The 18,847-nt window shown below is 38.0% G+C and overlaps 1 protein-coding gene across 1 annotated transcript; it reads right to left on the bottom strand.

Moving 5' to 3' along the window:
* Positions 1-17,526: 17,526 nt before the first annotated feature.
* On the bottom strand, positions 17,527-18,645 carry LOC143303148 (uncharacterized). Its single transcript, XM_076621364.1, has one exon. The coding sequence runs from the start codon at positions 18,643-18,645 to the stop codon at positions 17,527-17,529; it is 1,119 nt and encodes a 372-aa protein (XP_076477479.1).
* Between the last annotated feature and the right edge of the window lie 202 nt (positions 18,646-18,847).

Raw genomic sequence — 18,847 nt, 5'->3', positions numbered from 1 at the left:
CAGAAGTACCTTCGTGCCGGGCAGCCCCCGTCGCTACCCTTCCTAACGAACAGGGGATCTCGTCACAGCGATCGTCGAATTCGAATTCCGGATTTATCGGGGCAAAACGACGGCCGATATTCCGCGGGCCTTCCATCGCGATCGGCCGACACGTGTTCCAGAAACAGACGTGCGAGCACCGCCGCAAATTCATTACGCCAACGGAGCTGGTACGCCGTTCGATTTTCGCTAACGACATCCTATAAAGTATTGACCAGATCAGTGCCCGTTCAAAACGATCTTGGCCTGGCTTGCTTGTCTCTGCAACATTTAATCGCATCTGAACGGAACCAGCCAACCGACCGCGATTACCGGCTTAATGCTGTTTACGGACAATCCTGTTCGTCCATTATAAATGGAAATTCAACCGATTAATATTTCAAAACTTGGATTTAATCAGTCAATACTATTCATTTAATTTTCTCCTATGGCCGATTATCAGTCGTTTTAAAGAAGAAGTATCGATCCAAAATTTCAAGATAAAGAAGAAATAGATCTGAAAAGGTGTACCAAGATAGTAGAACGATGCAACAGTTGCAAACGTAGTAGAGAAAAGTGAGTTAATGCATAAGCAAATTAATAAAAAAGGAGTCCTATTGCTTCGTTATGATTTCACATTTAAAGTAACCTGTAGTAGTAGAATAAAGCCAAAGACGGGTGTTTAATGAGAGGAAAGAAGGATGAAATTTTAAAGCGAAGAAGAGTAAAGGCAGTATCAAGAATTAAGCAGATTGTAATGAAACGTAGAATCAAAAGCAAAATAACAACGAATACAATAATAATTGAGTGGAGAGGATCACGGTTAAACGAAGGAGAAAGGATGAAAAGAAAATGAGGTAATGGAAGGAGTGGAAGAGAACGTCAAGGGTGAAACGAAAAGGGAATAAAGGCGAAACCTATATAAATGAGCGTAATTATAGAAGTAACGATAGTATGAATGCAATAAAACAGGTGTAAAAGCTAAAACGATAAGGTTACCGGTGGATTGGTAAGGTTGGAGAAGCTTTATGTTACGAACTTGCCTGTTGGTGAGAGGTAAGACAAAGAAGTAAGAAAAACGATTTCGGAGTGTGCTAGAGAAACAAAAAGCTAAAGAATAAAAAAACGAAAGAGTCTGGTTGTTCGAAAGAGAAGGAGAACTACAGAGAGAAGTCGTTAAAGAAACTCGCGTGAAAGTGTTTTAACGAAAAGAAGCAGACCGTGAACAACAAATTTCGTGATACCATGAAAATTCGTATTTTTAGAGGACGGAGAATGGAGCAGATTGGAAAATAAGAGTTTGAAACGTATTTCGTAGATGACGCAATAAAAATACGCGTCGAATTGCAAATTAATTTTATCCGATGTGTTTCACATATTTAATTCGTGTAATTTGAGATATTTCGCACAAGCATTCGCATCTTTTCCGGTTGTATCGCGACTTCGGGATCACCTTGTATAAAAATCTCGTAAAAGAGGTAGAATCGAAAATATTATAAAGAATAAGCACGTTAACATCGTCGAGAAATTCAAAGGGCTGTGAAATACTATGACGAGTATAATTAAGACAAAAACGAAAGAGAAAAGACAGCAAAGAAGTCACTTTGCGTTAAGGGGTTACTTTGTATTTTATCAACGACTACGCTATAACTGTAACATTGGCGAAGGAATAGGTGTAAAGTGCTTTTAACGTAATCACTTCGTCCTGGTCTAAACTGTCGAGAACTTTCGAAAGTGAGAGGTTATAGCGCGTGTCGGAACGAACGCAGACCTTTACCACTTACACAACCTTGTCTGACCATCTAGATGTTTTCGCTGTTTCTTTGTTCGATCCCTTTCCTTGCGCCTCCTCCTATCCCCTTTCCCATTTCGCCCTATGAAGTCAACCGTGCATCCCAATGGTGTAACTGACTCTTTGTTAAAAAATATCGCAACGTACCATAGACGTTGAACGAGTGCAACTAGCTACTTGAGGCTTAAACGCGTTGCTATTGATTTTGTTCCGAAATAGGATCACATTTCACATTATCGGGATATTTAAATAATTTCGGTTTCTACTTTGAATAAATGTGAAATCTGCGAGCTAACTATATCAACGTTGATTTAATACGTATACGATAAAATGATAATGTGTATGCGAGCAGTTGCGAATGTAATGCGTTTTTTTAAATAATTTGTATTAAAGGTAGCTTCGCAATTTTGTTGTTTCAAATATTTCGATAGCGTCATACAAACATAAAACATAAAATATTGCACAATTTTTATAAAAGCATGTATGAAATTCCACGTTAATTTTATAGACACGCACACAGTGTTCTATCTTGTGTGAATACAGGACGTATTATTTTACTTTAATTACACCTATATTTTTTATCGTTCGCAATACGAAAAAGCGAAATATTGCTGTTTTAACCTGACTGAATAAAATTTATATTTAAAATATTATAGAAAAAATAATATGTATAACTTGAACATCGAACAATGAAATAATAAATTAGGAATAAAAATGTTTATAAATGTTCTATTGTTTTTCCGTGATATTGCTTTTTCAAAGTAGCTTCTGAAAATTCTAGGCAATGTGTTTTTACGCATTTCAGAATTTATAATACAAATTTTATGAATTTCAAACGGGGTTCGAAATTTGAATCGTGTTTGTGTTTCTAGGATTGGTATGCGACGCTATGCAGCGGAATGTGGATAACAATGAATTTTTGACTTACCCCATAGAAATCCCGGATCCTTGTCACGACAACCTAACGGAAACCCGTTTCCTCTTGGTCTGGTCGATCGTTTATATTCGTCCGTCGATGCTCAACTGCTCGGCCGCTCGAGAATCGGAAGAGGAAGACGAAAAGAAGAAAAGGCAGAATCCCGTTAGCCCGGAATGGATCAAAAAGGAGTAGGAAAGGATAAATGGGCAACGGAACAAGGAGAGATAGCACGGTTCGAGGGGGTGGCTCAACAGCACGGGCATAGTAGAGGGAAAGGGGAAAGGGGCGGGGGAGGGGGATGGATGGGGGCTTGGCGGCAAATTGAATCTCGCGCAAGACGTGACTGCCCCGGGGAACACCGACGCGGCTGTATGGTGAAAATCACGACACGACTCCGGCCACAATACGTATTACCTACGCTTCGTGAAAGTCGTCGTGGCATTAGCCAACGACGTATTCCTCGACGCCTCGTAGACGTCGACGTTGTCGTTGCCGTCAGCACGACGCGTCCCTGCTCGACTACTTGAATTTTCATCTACGTGAAAACCCATAGCATCTGCCCTTCGCCGTCTACGATGACGCCACACCGTCGTCGTTGTCGAGTGTAAGATCTTTCGTCGTCCCTCTCTTCGCTCAGCAAAGATGGACGTTGGCTCATTTTGAAAAACGAACATCATTTAGCGTTCAAGGTTCTTCCGTAGAAGGTTGTCGACACGTTCATCGTAGATCGTGTAAAATTACGCTCTTCGAAGATTATAATCGATATTTACGTAGTCGATGGAATGGTTCTGAAATTGCTCGCTAACAATAAGGCGAGCAACTAGTTTATTATCATATGAATCTTCAATTGATTTGTTAGCGTAATGCATCTGTTGCATTTATCGCGATAATGGTCAGGATTTTTTGAATGAACGAACAACAGCATTTGGAATGATTTGTACAATGGCAAATCTAGATTTGAAATGCGAGGACCGTAGATGCCGCAACGTTCAACGCTCATGCGAAAACGAGACGTGGGATTTGCACGTCAAACGATGGCTGGCCTGCGGGCTCGACTACATCCGGATGAATGGAAAATTAAAAGCGCCAATCAGGTGACGGAACGCAGCCCTGAGCGCTGCCTCTGGAAGTGTTATTCAAAAGATACAAAAATAAATTTTTCTCTCTTTCCGTTCTCGCTGTTTTTACGAATGACGACAATGGCGTAACTGTTACTCTTCCCGTTGAGCGCAGCCGCCTTCAAGTCCACCGGAAATTCCGATGAATTTTTAGACCGACCACCGCTACTCGAGACCACTAAATGCTAAATCTAGCAATTTATGAAAATTTATATATACCGGGTAAATTTATTTTTCGTCCCACTACATTCCGCATTCATGCAAGTATAAAAAATGCTCTCGTGCCTTTGTGTCAAACGTGTAAGATTGGACAATGTTGCAAAGCAAGATGTGTCGAAGCTAAGTTTTCTTGTTTTTCATTTATGTGTGACATCATTTTATATCATATCTTGAATAACTCTTATATTGTATACGTATAGTTCGTATCTGTTATACATCTGGCGGATTCTAATTACGTTTCATACCTTTGTAGAATGCTTCTTATATTTTTATAAATTTATCCTAATTTCATTCTCAGTTAATGTCATTTTGATGTGAGTGTATTGTTGCATGTCCTTGTCTGATGCAAATGTTTCACGCTGGCATGACTTTTAGTACCAATTATCGCGCCTTTCGTTCAGTTCCGCCCGCTTATCAAAAGTTACCTAAATGCTAGAGCCACCCTTTCAATTAAAACGTGCAAGTAGCTCGTCACGCGATCAGCAAGTAACACCTTTCCCTAACCCAATTAGAAAACGGGTCGTTTCCGTTCATAAGATGGCATTTGCATAGCTTATTGAATTATTCTTATACCTTTTAATGTCAGAACAGAAATTTCTAGAACGGAAATGCTCTCAAAGAATGTGCTACTCGTTTGTCTGTTTTACATTTTTAGTGAGGTCAGTGGGCTGTTTTCTCTTTAGTCTTTTTTTTCTTCTTTTTTATTCATTAAAATTTACAATCAATTCTCGCATTGAGAATTAGTCTTCTTTTTGTGAGAATTTTTAGCTGGTTTGGTTGTGTTGCCGTTCTTTCCTTGTATTTTTCTGCCTACCTGCCGATTTCTTCTTTGAGCGTTGGTATTTTTAAGTCTTTGTGTATATCCTCGTTCCTGACGTACCATGAAGCGTTGACTATCGCTCTCAGTATCTTCTATTGTAGCGATTTTAGTTTATTTATGTGACTCATTGTTGCTGTTCCCCGTAGTGGTATTCCAAATTGGTTTTATTATCATTTTATAGATTTTTAGTTTATTTTCCATGTTGAGTTTAGAGTTTCGACTAGTTAGCCAGTACATCTGCCTTCTTCTTATCCGTATTTTGTCTGCAATTGATTTAGTATGTTGCTTTCATGTAAGTTGTGTGTCTAAGTGGGGTCCTAGGTATTTAACTTGCCTTGTTTGTGTTATGTGCGTGCCATTCAATTGGATATTTGGTGGTTTCTGTTTTCGTAGTGTAAATGTAATATGGTCGCATTTCCTGGGGTTCGCTTTTATTTGTTTATCTTGTAGCCATTTTTTCGATGTGCTACTTGACGATGATTTTTAGATCGTCGAAGATCAGTTATTTGAGAGCTTTATTAGTATCCATCGTGTACTACGACATCATTTAACATGGACATTTCCCGTGTAAGGAAGAGAAGAAATAAAGCATGCAGGATGCAAAATGTTTCCGGCACACGTTGGCAAGAGTAGTTTTATGGAACGATACACAAAAAATTTCAGCTGTACTCCAGCAGGAAATTTAATAATAAAATACATTTCCCGATATCAGAGTTTCATTGGATAGATTGACAGTATACGTCAGTGTCAATGCATAACGTACGCATATCGATTAAGTCAGATCGATGTGGCTTTTGCTCCAATTCCATCGAGATTAAAACGAACGTATCGTGTTCCCCCGGATATTGCTATCTAAGTCTTTTTTAGCTGATTTTGATCAGTGTACACGGGATCACTTGCGAGAACAATGAACTTTGACCGCGAAATTTCAATAGCTCTTTGTCAATCTTCAAAGCGATTGATTGATGTGCTAGACTGACAAACGAATTTTTCAATCTACTTTTTTCAGAGTAAACCATTGAAAACAGCGGTGAAAAATTGGATTTCCGATACAAACGAGACATTTCCATAATTTATTTTTTTCTAGATTTTAACGATTATATTTGTGAATTAGAAATGGGTACTGATATTTTTGTTACGTTTTGTTGCGTTGTGCAGTGTAGACCGTATAAAATAATGAAACTAAACAAATCTCTTTGTAAATGCATATAAAAATTTGATAATTACCCGAGAAGCTATAAATGTTTGTTTATCGTGCCATATCGATCCACTTATCTCACGTTCATAATTGATAGACATTAATTAAACTTCAGTGGAAAGTGCTCATAAAAGAGAAGTGAAAAGTTTCTTTTGATCTTTACCGTATACTACTGCAAGTTATTGTTAAATTTATTAAAACACCATGTATAAAAAGGAAACCGCCTTTTAGATGCTAAATGTTTAACTAACAGTATCAGTAGCAAGCAAATTCAATTACCCTTTTCTACCTATATAACATCGTAAGTATCGTAAGATAAAATTTATTACAGTTTTGGTATAAAAGGAGAAAGGAAGAGAATAAAGGTAAAAATGAAGGTAAAAAATTGCAAATTTAAGACTATGGCTAATAACTTTTGAATGATTTTCGTAATCGAGCGGATTATTTAGGTGTAAATGAAAATGTGTATAACGTTAACATGACGTGTGTATGTGTATAATATTTAAACGCAAAACGGAAGTAAATTAATATACCGATCAAAATTAATATACCAACTCGTGAAGAATATAACAGAAGTAATGAAACAAAAATCAACAGGAAAGTATAAATACACAAAAAAATGTATTTAATTTTGGATATTTTATTCATTTATATTTGCTACAGATGCATAAACATTCGCAATTATCGGTAGCTCGATGTAATGAAAACGATGTATACGATATGATCGCCTATGATATTTTTAGATTTTTAAAAAAGCTCTCATAAAAAATTTTCTACGGAGACTTAACGCCGTTGCATTAAGGCGCTATTTCCGAATATTGCAATTCAATATGGTGGTCATGCCGCAAGCATCCGTGCAGTTATCGTTACCGTGAATCATGATATCGTAGAGGCGGTATACTGAACAACATCTCTAGCTTCCCGTAAGCATTGGACACTATGGCGTCGTACAAAGTAACGAGGCCGTTAATCTGCTTCTTTTCTATAATGTATTTATCCGATGGTTAAACTTTATCGGTGAACTCAACACATACGACACGATTGCCGAATCGCGAATGTATCAAAGTTCAATTATTATTAACTAATTATTCTCTATATAACAGAATTGAAAACGCAGGGAATTGGACGTTTGAACGAAAGTCTGAATATTTGATCAGAATATTTGTTCAAGCGGAGAAACTATCAGGCGTTATTTTTTATATCATTTTGTTATTATTTTATTTGATATGTCACAACTGAGGGCACGTTTGGGATTTAACATTTCCACATATTTAAATTCTTCATCCCAAATGCTTATTATTACATATTAATTTCTACATGTGCATTCTCCCTTGGTATGCTACCAACGAAACAATACATCGCGACCTCAAGATACACACAGTTAAAGAGGAAATAGCAAAATATAGCGACAGATATAGCAAAAGAGTCAACAAACACCAGCTCGTCGGACCAGATCCGCAGGCTGAAGAGACACTACCCGCTAGACCTAAATGAGAGATTCAATTAATTATTTAAATTAAGTAATATTTACTTATTTATAATACTTATTTACAAAGCATACTTATCTATAATAAGTATTAACTTACTATAAATAATTAGCCATGTTACTGCGCCACCCCAGAAAAATTACTGAAAATTCTCAATGCGAGAATTGATTGTAAATTTTAATAAATAAAAATGTGCATTCTCGATATACTGCATCGGACGTGTCTATAAAGGAAAAGGCTTTCAATTCATAGTAACGTGGTATTTGTGCCGAACTCGATTGCATCTTTAAAACTGCAAACTAACCTCGCGCAACGGCATTCAACGTGAGCGTTACATAAACTTTCCACAATTCTTCTTTAGCTTCCACGAAACAAAATGAAAAGACAAGACGATGGTTGTATGGCATGAAACGGCACGAACGCATTCATAAGTTATGAGAGTTCGGTCGATTAGATCGTCTCTGGCAATTAGAAAAACGGAACGAATTTGTAGACGTAGAATTCCTTGGCATCGGTTAGTCATGTCGACCGAACCCTTCTCACGCGTTTTCATGGTTCACCGGGTATAGAGAACCAGCCTAGAATCGATTCGTATCTACTGAATTAATTACGCGCCTATTTTCTTTCTTCCCGTATTGAAACCTTGGCACCAATCGCTGCGCCATTTCCACGTTCATCGATCCTAGGAATCAAGCGCGCGGAAATAAGGCAGACTGACGTCTTTTCCTGGTCGAAAGATTGCATGGAAACTAGAAAGGTAGCTGCTATAAGGATAGCGCGTGTCGAGAGGATCCTTGATCCCTGTTCGATATTGTCAATTTACGGAGATATTAGTTTTCGTAATGCGGAACGAAACGATGCGAGTATCGGATAGAGTAAAATTTGTGTCCTGCCAGCTTTGGTCGTGCTTACGTTAAATGAATTGTATACGTTGAGCCGGCTAAAAGGATATAGAAAATAGTGTAGCAAAGGATATTGGTTTAACCTCGTCAGGCATGTGTTGGTGATCTCGATATAATTATCTTAGAAAAAGATAATTATATTTCATTTAATAAAAAGGATACTATACTTGTACGTAGTTATTGAAAGGGTACACACAGCAATTGGAAGTAACGGAATCATTTTCTCAGATTCTCAGTAACGAGAATCATGGAATTTTGGTAAAAATAACATCTGCGCGAACAGGAATCCGGCAGCTTGCCAACAGAAGCGGACAAACGAGTGGAGGGTGCGCGCGCTTCGTAATGTTCCATGCGAATGCAACTTAGCGTGAAGAATGCGGTGACTAGTGCGACAAAGCAAACAATACAAGCAATACGATATTACGCTAAAGTCATAATAAGTTATTTACGATGGTACATTATAGCACCACGTATTATATTTCCAGCTGCCGCATTGTCGTGCATACGTTGTATATACATTCTCGTTCATAAGCATTTGGATATCCACAGAAAATGAAATAAACTTGAAAAATAATTAGGACTTTCTTAAGATGTTGAGAATTATTATCTTGTTTACAATCTGTAATCTGGCTGTAAAGAATCCATATATTTATGGTAAAATAAACATTTTTTAAATGATTAAGTTATATTGTTTTCTCGTCCATATTTCTTTTCTTTGTTACCGATTTAATCTATTTTGGCGTTTGTATCTTATTGTATTCGTGTTATATCGCATCGTATAATTACATTGTATAATATCGTATTATTGTATATATATATAATATATAGATTCGATAGTTCGTTTCCGCCCTTTATTTACTTACTAAAACCAGACGAGACGCTAAATTAATGTTCCTGTCTGCTAGCGTTTGACAATGTAAGGCGAGCTTTTAGTATTCGCTATCAATTTTGCAAACGAATGTAAGGTGCTATTAGAATCGCCGCAATCTTTGCATTCATCACAGCACAAAGAGCTTAATAATAGCAACGAATGCAAGAACCTTAGATTCATCGCTTGTTCACATTTCTCTAATTGTAAATTGAAAACATTTTAATTCGCGTCTTCTTTACCAGAAGAAATACACCTGGTTTGAATGTGTTAATCATCAAATCGAATAATTTCAATTCATTTCATAAATTAATTCAAACGTATATATATATTATATATTTATTAATATATATTATATAATATATATATGTATAATAATATATATATTAATATATATATAATATATATTAATTATATATTTATTATATATATTAATTATATATATACAGAATTTAATAATAATATTAGATCTAAGTTTCTCTCCCTCTCTCTTCCACTTCATACGGGACACCAAGCAATTACACGCCCCTGGTAGAACATTCCTAAAATAGTAATATAAACGGATAATAAAGAGATTGCTAAGCGGAACAAATCTCTTAATAGGCGAATTAATTTAATCTAGTAGAAACGTAGTAGATTGTGTGGGCAGTATGAAACTATGTGCTAGTGAATTGCGACAGTACTTGGAAACGCTGAAACTAGATAGGTATACTGGAATTCACTATGAACTCAGACCATGACATTACAGATTCATGAACTTGTGGTTTAACGGGCTTTACTAACAATAAACCTTTCTCAGTGTAACATATATATACATCTTTTACATGTATATAATATTTTGAACGTTTCACTTTCGAATAAAATTATTGTATTTCTCGCTATTCTGAATTATTCATTGATATTTTTTAGTTAGTTATTCTTAAACAGTAGCTTCTCGTATTTTATTATTAAATTCCCTCATTCTCCAGTTTTAAAGCATGAAAAATATTTCGGTTATAATCTAGAATTGCAACCGGTAAGAAGAAACAATCGTCGATAATAAAAAGTATGTGAAAAGAATGAATTTTTATTCGTAAAATTTACCTTTAGGTTTAATTATTTCCTTTTGTTGCATTATTTCAATATAAACACCATGCAACAAGTCATAACCGTGCTGTTTTCTTTTAAAACCTTCAAAGCTACTGTATTTTTATTCAGCTACAAAGAAACTTACTCCGGGACGAATAAAATAGGTGCCATTTGTGACGGCCACGGGTTTACTACCAGCTTTGGAAAGCATCGTAAATGGAGGGAATCTTCTCGTGGATTCATTTGTTTCTACTGTTTGCGGTCTCGTGGAAAAATAGCTGTATTATTCAATTTCGCTATGAACGTAAGTATAAGATATCAAGACCAGTTATGATAGCTAACGAACATCGTATCAACGCGATGTAACCAACGAAACAATGTCCTTTTTAAACATGACAATGCCGTTTAAATAAGTCTTCCTATTCATGAATTTAAAATGATATGATATATCAACACGTTCTTTTGTGATCTATGCAAGAATTTTAAACGTACAAGACGGAAGTTACCATAATATGCTAGCAACAAAGGGAAATTTTTACGAATAACACGAATTCGTATGTTTGCTCTCGTTCATGCTTTATCTTGTGTCTTCGATATATGCGCTGGCGACAGACACGATCCGATAAAGTTTTGAACTGTGCTATAGTTTCGTAATATTTGCTATACTTTTGTTTGCAGGACCATCGTTGACGACAAATCCCTTGGCAGGTGCTATTGCTTCCCTAAAAGCATGGCGTACCAGTTTGGTCGTGCCAGAAATCAATGTTACACCCCCTTTCCGCCTATCCAACTGTTTTCCACCATCTCCGTTTCTCTTTCTCTTGCTTGTCATTGCCGACCGAACGATCGATAGTTCGAGCGATGGCTTTAAAGGAAAGTCACGGAAATCGATTTCAGCTAGCAGTCCAACGATGACCAATTACAGACTTTTAAGGAGGTGGATGTAACTCGATTTTGGAATTAAAACTAATCAGGACAGCGAACGATAAATATATCGTTAACGTTATTATTCTTCTTAAAATAATTAGTATCTTATTATTATAGAAAATTAAAAAAATTTTGCGTTGTTATATTATTCCATTATTTTACATGTACCTGTGTGTATAGTTAAGTATAATTTATTTTTAAATAACTAATTGAGGTGGTAAGGACGTTTGGGTGTTATTAAATTACTCCGGTGTATAACTTTAACAATGTTCATTTCGATGTCGAGTGTGCCTCGCTTTATTATAAATCGTAATGGACGCACGTCGAGCTCAAGCGATGATGATACAAAAGTGATGTAAACCTGATACGTTGGTACGAACTATGACTATCTGTCTGACTGCTTAACCGCGCGACTACCAGCGACTACCGTGAATTACTATGAACGACTGTGTTGTGAAATGATCGACTATGGAACGACTATCGACTATTCCGAGCTTTTCCTCATTTCCCTTTTTATAGGGTGCCGAGGTGGGGATGGAGAAACCCATAGGCAATAAAACAATAAATTTTCTCTTCGAAGGCCCATGGGTTATTTAGTAAGTCGCAGGATTTGTTCTTTTACGACGTCCTGTCCTCTTCAACGCTTCCAATCGAAAACGCTAAGATCCTTAATTGGTGCACCTTGGTATGTTACCAACGAAACAATACATCGCGACCTCAAGATACCCACAGTCAAAGAGAAAATAGCAAAATATAGCGACAGATATAGCAAAAGAGTCAACAAACACCGAAACCCCCTAATCACTGGACTACTTGATACGTCGGACCAGATCCGCAGGCTGAAGAGACACTACCTGCTAGAGCTGAACGCTAGATTCAATTAGTTATCTAAATTAAGTAATACCTACTTATTTATAATACTTACATATAAATTATACTTATCTATAATGTTGAAGTGGTTACCACTTCCAAGAAAACTCTACATCTGGTCTTTTTTAGTTTTCTCAAGCACTGAAGCCATCGACAGCGCGTAGACAAAAGACTGCGACGAAGTCAGGCCATAAACAGTAGACAGGCGACGTTGGCTTCGGGGTTTTCAGTTATTAGGTAACACAGCTAACGTGCGGATCTGGACCAGCTCAAATTGTATTTTTACTTATTACACTTCTATTTAAATATATTTTCTACCTTACAATTTATCCACGTGTTTTCTCTGTTTACACACCGAATAACCTCAACATATAATAAGTATTAACTTACTATAAATAATTAGCCATGTTACTGCGCCACGCCAGAAAAATTACTGAAAATTCTCAACGCGAGAATTGATTGTAATTTTAATAAATATTTAAAAAAGAAAAAAAAAATCCTGTCCTCGGACAGGACAACACTTGTGCTTCAACCCTGGAATTTTCTCTACGGCTATGGGCCGCTATATCACCCCTTACCAGTGGTAACGTTATTATTTTTCTTTTTTTTTTTTTTTTGTTGTACAATGTTTGTCGCCGGTAGGTTTTACGTGCTAAGCTTATTGCATTGCTTATCTTTAATCCGTCTGGAATCGTTCAGAAAACCGGACTTTCCTGCCCGCGTGCGTGACGTACCTATTTTCCGGATTTATCTCGCTCCGAACTACCTGCCTATCGTTTCGATTGCTTTGGGTTTCAGGCTGGGTTAACACGCCGCGGGGGTCGGCGCTGTTTTCGTGAGGTTGTCGGTGCTCGATGTCGTCGGTTATTACAAAAGCGGGTTTCAGTCGGTCTATGGAAACTATTGTGTTTTTGTTGCTGATTTCTATCGTAAAAGTTTTATCTCCGCGTTGTATTACCTTACATGATCCGTCGTAGGGTGGTTGTAATGGGCTCTTGACGGAGTCGTTGCGCAAAAATACGTATGGCGATGACGCGAGTTCGCGGAAGATAAAAATCTTCCTTGTGCCATGTCGCGCGATCGGTTGAGGTTTAATTTTTCTTATTTGATTTCATTCGAGTTCGCTTACTGAGTCGCGGGCAAAAAGTACTCTGCCGGTAAACATATTCCGGTGCCATAAACCATTTTGACAGCCGTTGCGTTCAGGTCCTCCTTAACGGCGGTTCGGATGCTCAACAAAACAATTGGTAAAATCTCTACCCAGTTGCTCGTATCGTGACATTTGATCGCTGCTTTTAGTTATAGATGCACGCCCACCATCCCGTTGCACGCGGGGTGATAGACTGTCGTGGGTAAATGTTTGATGCCAAGCAACCGACATAATTCCTCCAATAGTTTTGATTCGAATTGGCGTCCTTGATCGGATGTTATTCTCAAGGGTACGCCGAAACGAGCTATCCACGTAGAAAGAAATGCTGAAGTAGGAAGGTTGACGCTTCCATATCAGCTATGGGTATTGTTTCGAGCCAACGCGAGAAACGATCGATACATGTTAGACAATATCGGTAACCTTGCGAATATTGTATCACGACAATGTTTATGTGTATGTGTTCAAAACGACCTGCTAACGCTCCGAATGTTTTAGTTGCTGAGGATACTTATCTAGTGTCTTTACATCGCTCACACGGAATGCACTGTCGCGACCAGTTTCGATAGTCCTTGTTTATCGACGGCCAGACGAAACGCGTCGTCACTAAGATTTGTACTCAGAACAATAGTAAACGCGCCATGGTACGTTAGAAACGAGGACATTCGGAAAGACCTGGGAATACCAACGGTCAAGGAGGAGATTAACAGAAGTGCAAGGAGGTACAGAGAAAGAATAGCAACGCACCCAAATTGGCTGGCAGCGGAAACATCGACACATCAAGCATAAAAAGAAGATTAAAAAGGAAACACCGAACAGATCTCACAAAGGACCTAACCTAACAAACACGATGATGGTACCCCGCTGGGGGTAGCCACCCACATGATATATTAGTATACCGCTATAATACTTTATCAAATGTCCTACTGGACAAATTGTAAAATTTAAATAAATAAATAAACAAAAAAAGAAAAAGTAAGATTTGCGTAGCGCGTATCCTAGGGTTTCGGAGCATACGGTCGTACGGCGTCGCCTAATACGTCGCGATACATTTTCACGTCGTGATCAGGAAAACGTATCTGTTTTAATTGTAACGCGTATGTGCCGGCGTTGACGATGTCGCGTAACTCGGTGTCGTACTCTTGCGCAGCAGCGAGAGTGTAGTGGTCTACGGATTTCCCTATCGCTTCGACTCGGGATAAAGCGTCTGCTACATTATTATCTTGGCCTTTGATGTATCGTACGTTAGTCGTAAACTGTTCGATGTAGTCGAGATGTCGGAATTGACGCGGCGAACACTTGTCGAGATGCTGATTTTTTTTTGTTTATTTATTTATTTAAATTTTACAATTTGTCCAGTAGGACATTTGGTAAAATATTATAGCGGTATAATAATATAACATGTGGGTGGCTACCCCCAGCGGGGTACCATCATCGTGTTTGTTAGGTTACGTCCTTTGTGAGATCTGTTGGGTGTTTCCTTTTTAGTCTTCTTTCTATGCTTGATGTGTTGACCGTTTCCGCTGCCCAGATGCCGATTCCCCCTAATCACTGGACTACTTGATACAACGGATCAGATTCGCAGGCTGAAGAGGTACTACCCGCTAGACCTAAACGCTAGATTCAATTAGTTATCTAAATTAAGTAATATTTACTTAATTATAATACTTACTTATAAATTATACTTATCTATAATAAGTATTAACTTATTATAAATAATCAGCCATGTCACTGCGCCACGCCAGAAAAATTACTGAAAATTCTCAACGCCAGAATTGATTGTAATTTTAATAAATAAGTAAAAAAAAAAAAGATGCTGATTAGCAGTAAACTTACCAGTGCCGGTCAAATTGACCATTCTTAAACTTCTACACAAATTTAACTATATTTAACCACTTGCGTTACCAATAAACTTACGGTTGCGCATGCTGTGCGCAACAATATAACACGCCTGACCATGTCTGCGAGTGCAATCTTTTAAGCAGCGGTCCAGGGCGTTGGTAGGGTCTTACATAAAGAATTTTACACGGATATGAATAAATACTCACGGCAACAGTAGCATTTTATTTATTAATACTCTATTCTCAAGATATCGATGTCTCTATGTGACGACGCGCACTCTGAAACTGTAGCTCGACAAACGAACGATCGGATTGTTAGCCGATGTGCAACACACGTCATTTTTATTTAAATGTTTATCATCGTCGTGGTAAACACGTTGCTGGCGATTTTGAAACAAAAATATCTGGACGTGCGTGGCACGTACTTCTAGCGCAAGTGGTTGAACATTATCATATCGCTTCATAATTTCTGAATTTTCCTAAAACATGCATACAATATATTTTTCAGTTTTACTTTTAGTTTGCTTTTTTCTTTTCTAAGAAAAAATTGTATTCTGCCTTGCCCACTGCGGGCAGTCAATTTGACTGGCCGATAAAATATTTTAGTTACTCTTAAAATAAATGCAATCAGTACAAAGAAAAGGCTATCTCAAGGTCAGATGACAAACAAAATCAGTAATAAATAATAACTGTTACGCCTGTAACCTTGTCATAAAATATAATCCATCCCTCGATCAAGATGGCCACCAGCTATCAATTCAGGTTCATAATAATCCTAAGGAACTGCCATAAAATTTAGTATTTTTTATGGTTCATTGTTACAAACATTTTAAAAGTTGAGAAATTTTTTAGGGTTATTGCTCATTGCGATAAAACACGGGAAAAGTGGGTTCTTCCTAACCCCACCCTCGGGTAACCGTTGATGGAGAGCGGCTAATACTCATCAATATTTTCGTATAAATATTGCCGTCACAGACGATATTCTTACTTGCTATCGTCCTTTTGACTAGAATACATCTCAGTTTGTTAGCCAATCAGTCGACATCTAAACTTGTTATCGCTAAAACTCAGATAGAAAGCACCTCAGAGCGTTTTGTGTAAAGTTGTTATAAAAGGAAAAGTAAAGCATATCCAATTTGACAATAATTTTGTATTTCGTACATGGTGTTATTCCATGATAAATATTTACCCTAAAAATGTCGACTTTCAGAAAAAAAAATTATAAAAAAAAATTACGGACATAGAAGACTGTTCAGTGTGCGATGAACAAGAAACTTCAGCAACTGAAAACGGCATGGAAACACATGAGAAGCTATTTACAACCGAATCAGAGATGAATATTATAAATAAGCATTTACGTAAGGGCAAAAAGGAAAGGAATTATCGTTGATAGCAAAGGGTGAGACTGATGTAGAGAACCAACGTATCGAAACTGGGCCCGACGGGACAGTTTCGAGAGAAACAGATGCAAGTCCCAAACCTGGTAGGACATTAGTTCATAATATTTTTAGAGATATGCTAAACGGCATATAATGAAAGGAAAGTAAAGACGGCATTTTATCTTATCATTAATCACCGTATAAGGGTCATATGATAAATTGTACGAAAGAAGAGGCATTTAGGGTATTGGGGACTAAGAGGGAATTAGATGCAACAAAACTAAATGCATTTATTACTCTGCTATATACCCGCGGTGCAAAGAATTAATTATTAAGCAAAGAATTTAGATGTCTCATATTTGTGGAATAAAATTTGAAGACCTGCATTTTTTTCAAAAACAATGCGGAATGCCTTGGTTGAAATTACGAGGTTTATACGATTTGATAAGAAGAGCGAAAGGATACAACGTTTAGGAACAAATAAATTTGCAATGGTATCTACAGTATGGGGCCAATTTATAGAGAATTCACAAAATTGTTATAAATCTGGTGTATACTTTACTTTCGTATAAAGAATCGCGGGGAAAAACCACGCGATAAAACTATCAACAAGTTCAGATTCATTACTACAAAAAACTTGTCAAGTAAAAAATTATAAAGGTTACAAGATTACGAAAATTTGTTTAAAATGCGTGAACTATGTATATGGCTAATGTACATTTGATAATAAAATAATTTGTAAAAAATGCAGCGAAGTTGAATAAGATATATCTCTATATAAATGAACGTGTAATTTTATTTGTCTATAATTAAAATGATACACGCGTTATCTTAAAGCTCGTCAATTTATATACATTTAGTTATAAATTAACCATTATCTAATTTAAAGTGTAAAGTCGTTCTCCTTGCTCCATCACCTTGAATTTTGCCTTCCCCGTTTCAGAGGGTTAACATCAACACAATCCAGGTCTGGTAACGGTGTGAGGTTTTAACGTGGCACTGGAGTCGCGTTCCGCGTTAGGTACTTTTCCTCGTCCGAAAGCAGACCGACGCTTTAGGTTCGGAAATTCGGGGAAGGACTTGGTAAGTAGATTCGGCTTATGTGGTGCGATGTATCCCCAATGACATCCCTGACAGAGTATTTCGTAGGCAGGTTCGGCCGATCTAAAGAGGCATTTGTTTTGTGTGTCCACCAGGAACCCGTGGTGCTGCATGAAGTCCATACCGATGGTAGGCTCGATAACGTCTGCTACTATAAAGTGCCATTGGAACTTCCATTTATGACCCAGACTAAGGTATACCAGGATTCGCCCATACGTATCGATTTTCGTCCCGTTGGCCGCAATCAAATGATAATTTTCGTCCTTAACCCGGTTATTACACGCGGGTAGTTTGTGTCGCGGGAACATGGATAGCGAGGCGCCCGTATCCACGAGGAAAGTATACTCCGAAAGAGTGTCTCTCACATAAATGCAGCCCCACATATCGACGTCGTACGTCGTGATCATGGACGACTGTGTCTCGTTTCTCTGGTTCTGGTTCCAGCTGCAGGGGTAATAGCACTTATTCGCGCAGTCACTGAGACTTCTATGCCATAGGCCAGGCTGCTGCAGTGACGTTGATTGACAACGGTCGAGGGTCAGCATGCTAGTTTGCTCTTCCAATCGACTTATCCGGTCGTTCAGTGCGTCTAAGGCGCAGTTCGATTGTTTGCTGACCGCCGTCGTTTGCTCTGCGCTTGCCGCGGGTATTTGTCCTGTTTCGGACCAGATCTTGTAGATCCGGTCTGCCATTTCAGCCAAGGCGTCTGCATCCATATTTTTCGTGAGGTCTAGGGCCTGTTGCACACTTGGCGGAAGACTTTTTATCCAGAGCATCCGAACGAGGTCGTCGGAGACCCACGTCCCGGCCATTCCCGTCAAATGTTTGTAGAACTGAGAGGGCATCCTGGTTTCTATTTTTTCATTTTGGAGTGATTTCCACGCTTTCACGGCGTACGGATTGGCTAGTTGTTTTATTAGTTCATTTTTCAACTTCTCGTATCGTCCCGTCCACGGCGGACTACGCACCATGTCCGCGACTAGCTTTGAGTGTCGACACCCGATGTTTTTGATGACGGTGTCAAATTTTAATTTGTCGTTTGTGATATACAATGATTCAAACTGCTTTTCTAACAAGGCAAACCACAGCAATACATTTTGCGGCTCTAACGGAGGTACGCAGACTTTGGCGCTCGTTGCGTAGACTCTGCTGTTCGTTGCGCGGACTTCGTCG

The sequence above is a fragment of the Bombus vancouverensis genome, chromosome 9 (genome assembly GCF_051014615.1).
Source record: "Bombus vancouverensis nearcticus chromosome 9, iyBomVanc1_principal, whole genome shotgun sequence".
Lineage (NCBI taxonomy): Eukaryota > Metazoa > Arthropoda > Insecta > Hymenoptera > Apidae > Bombus > Bombus vancouverensis.
This window is presented reverse-complemented; position numbering and strand designations above follow the sequence as displayed.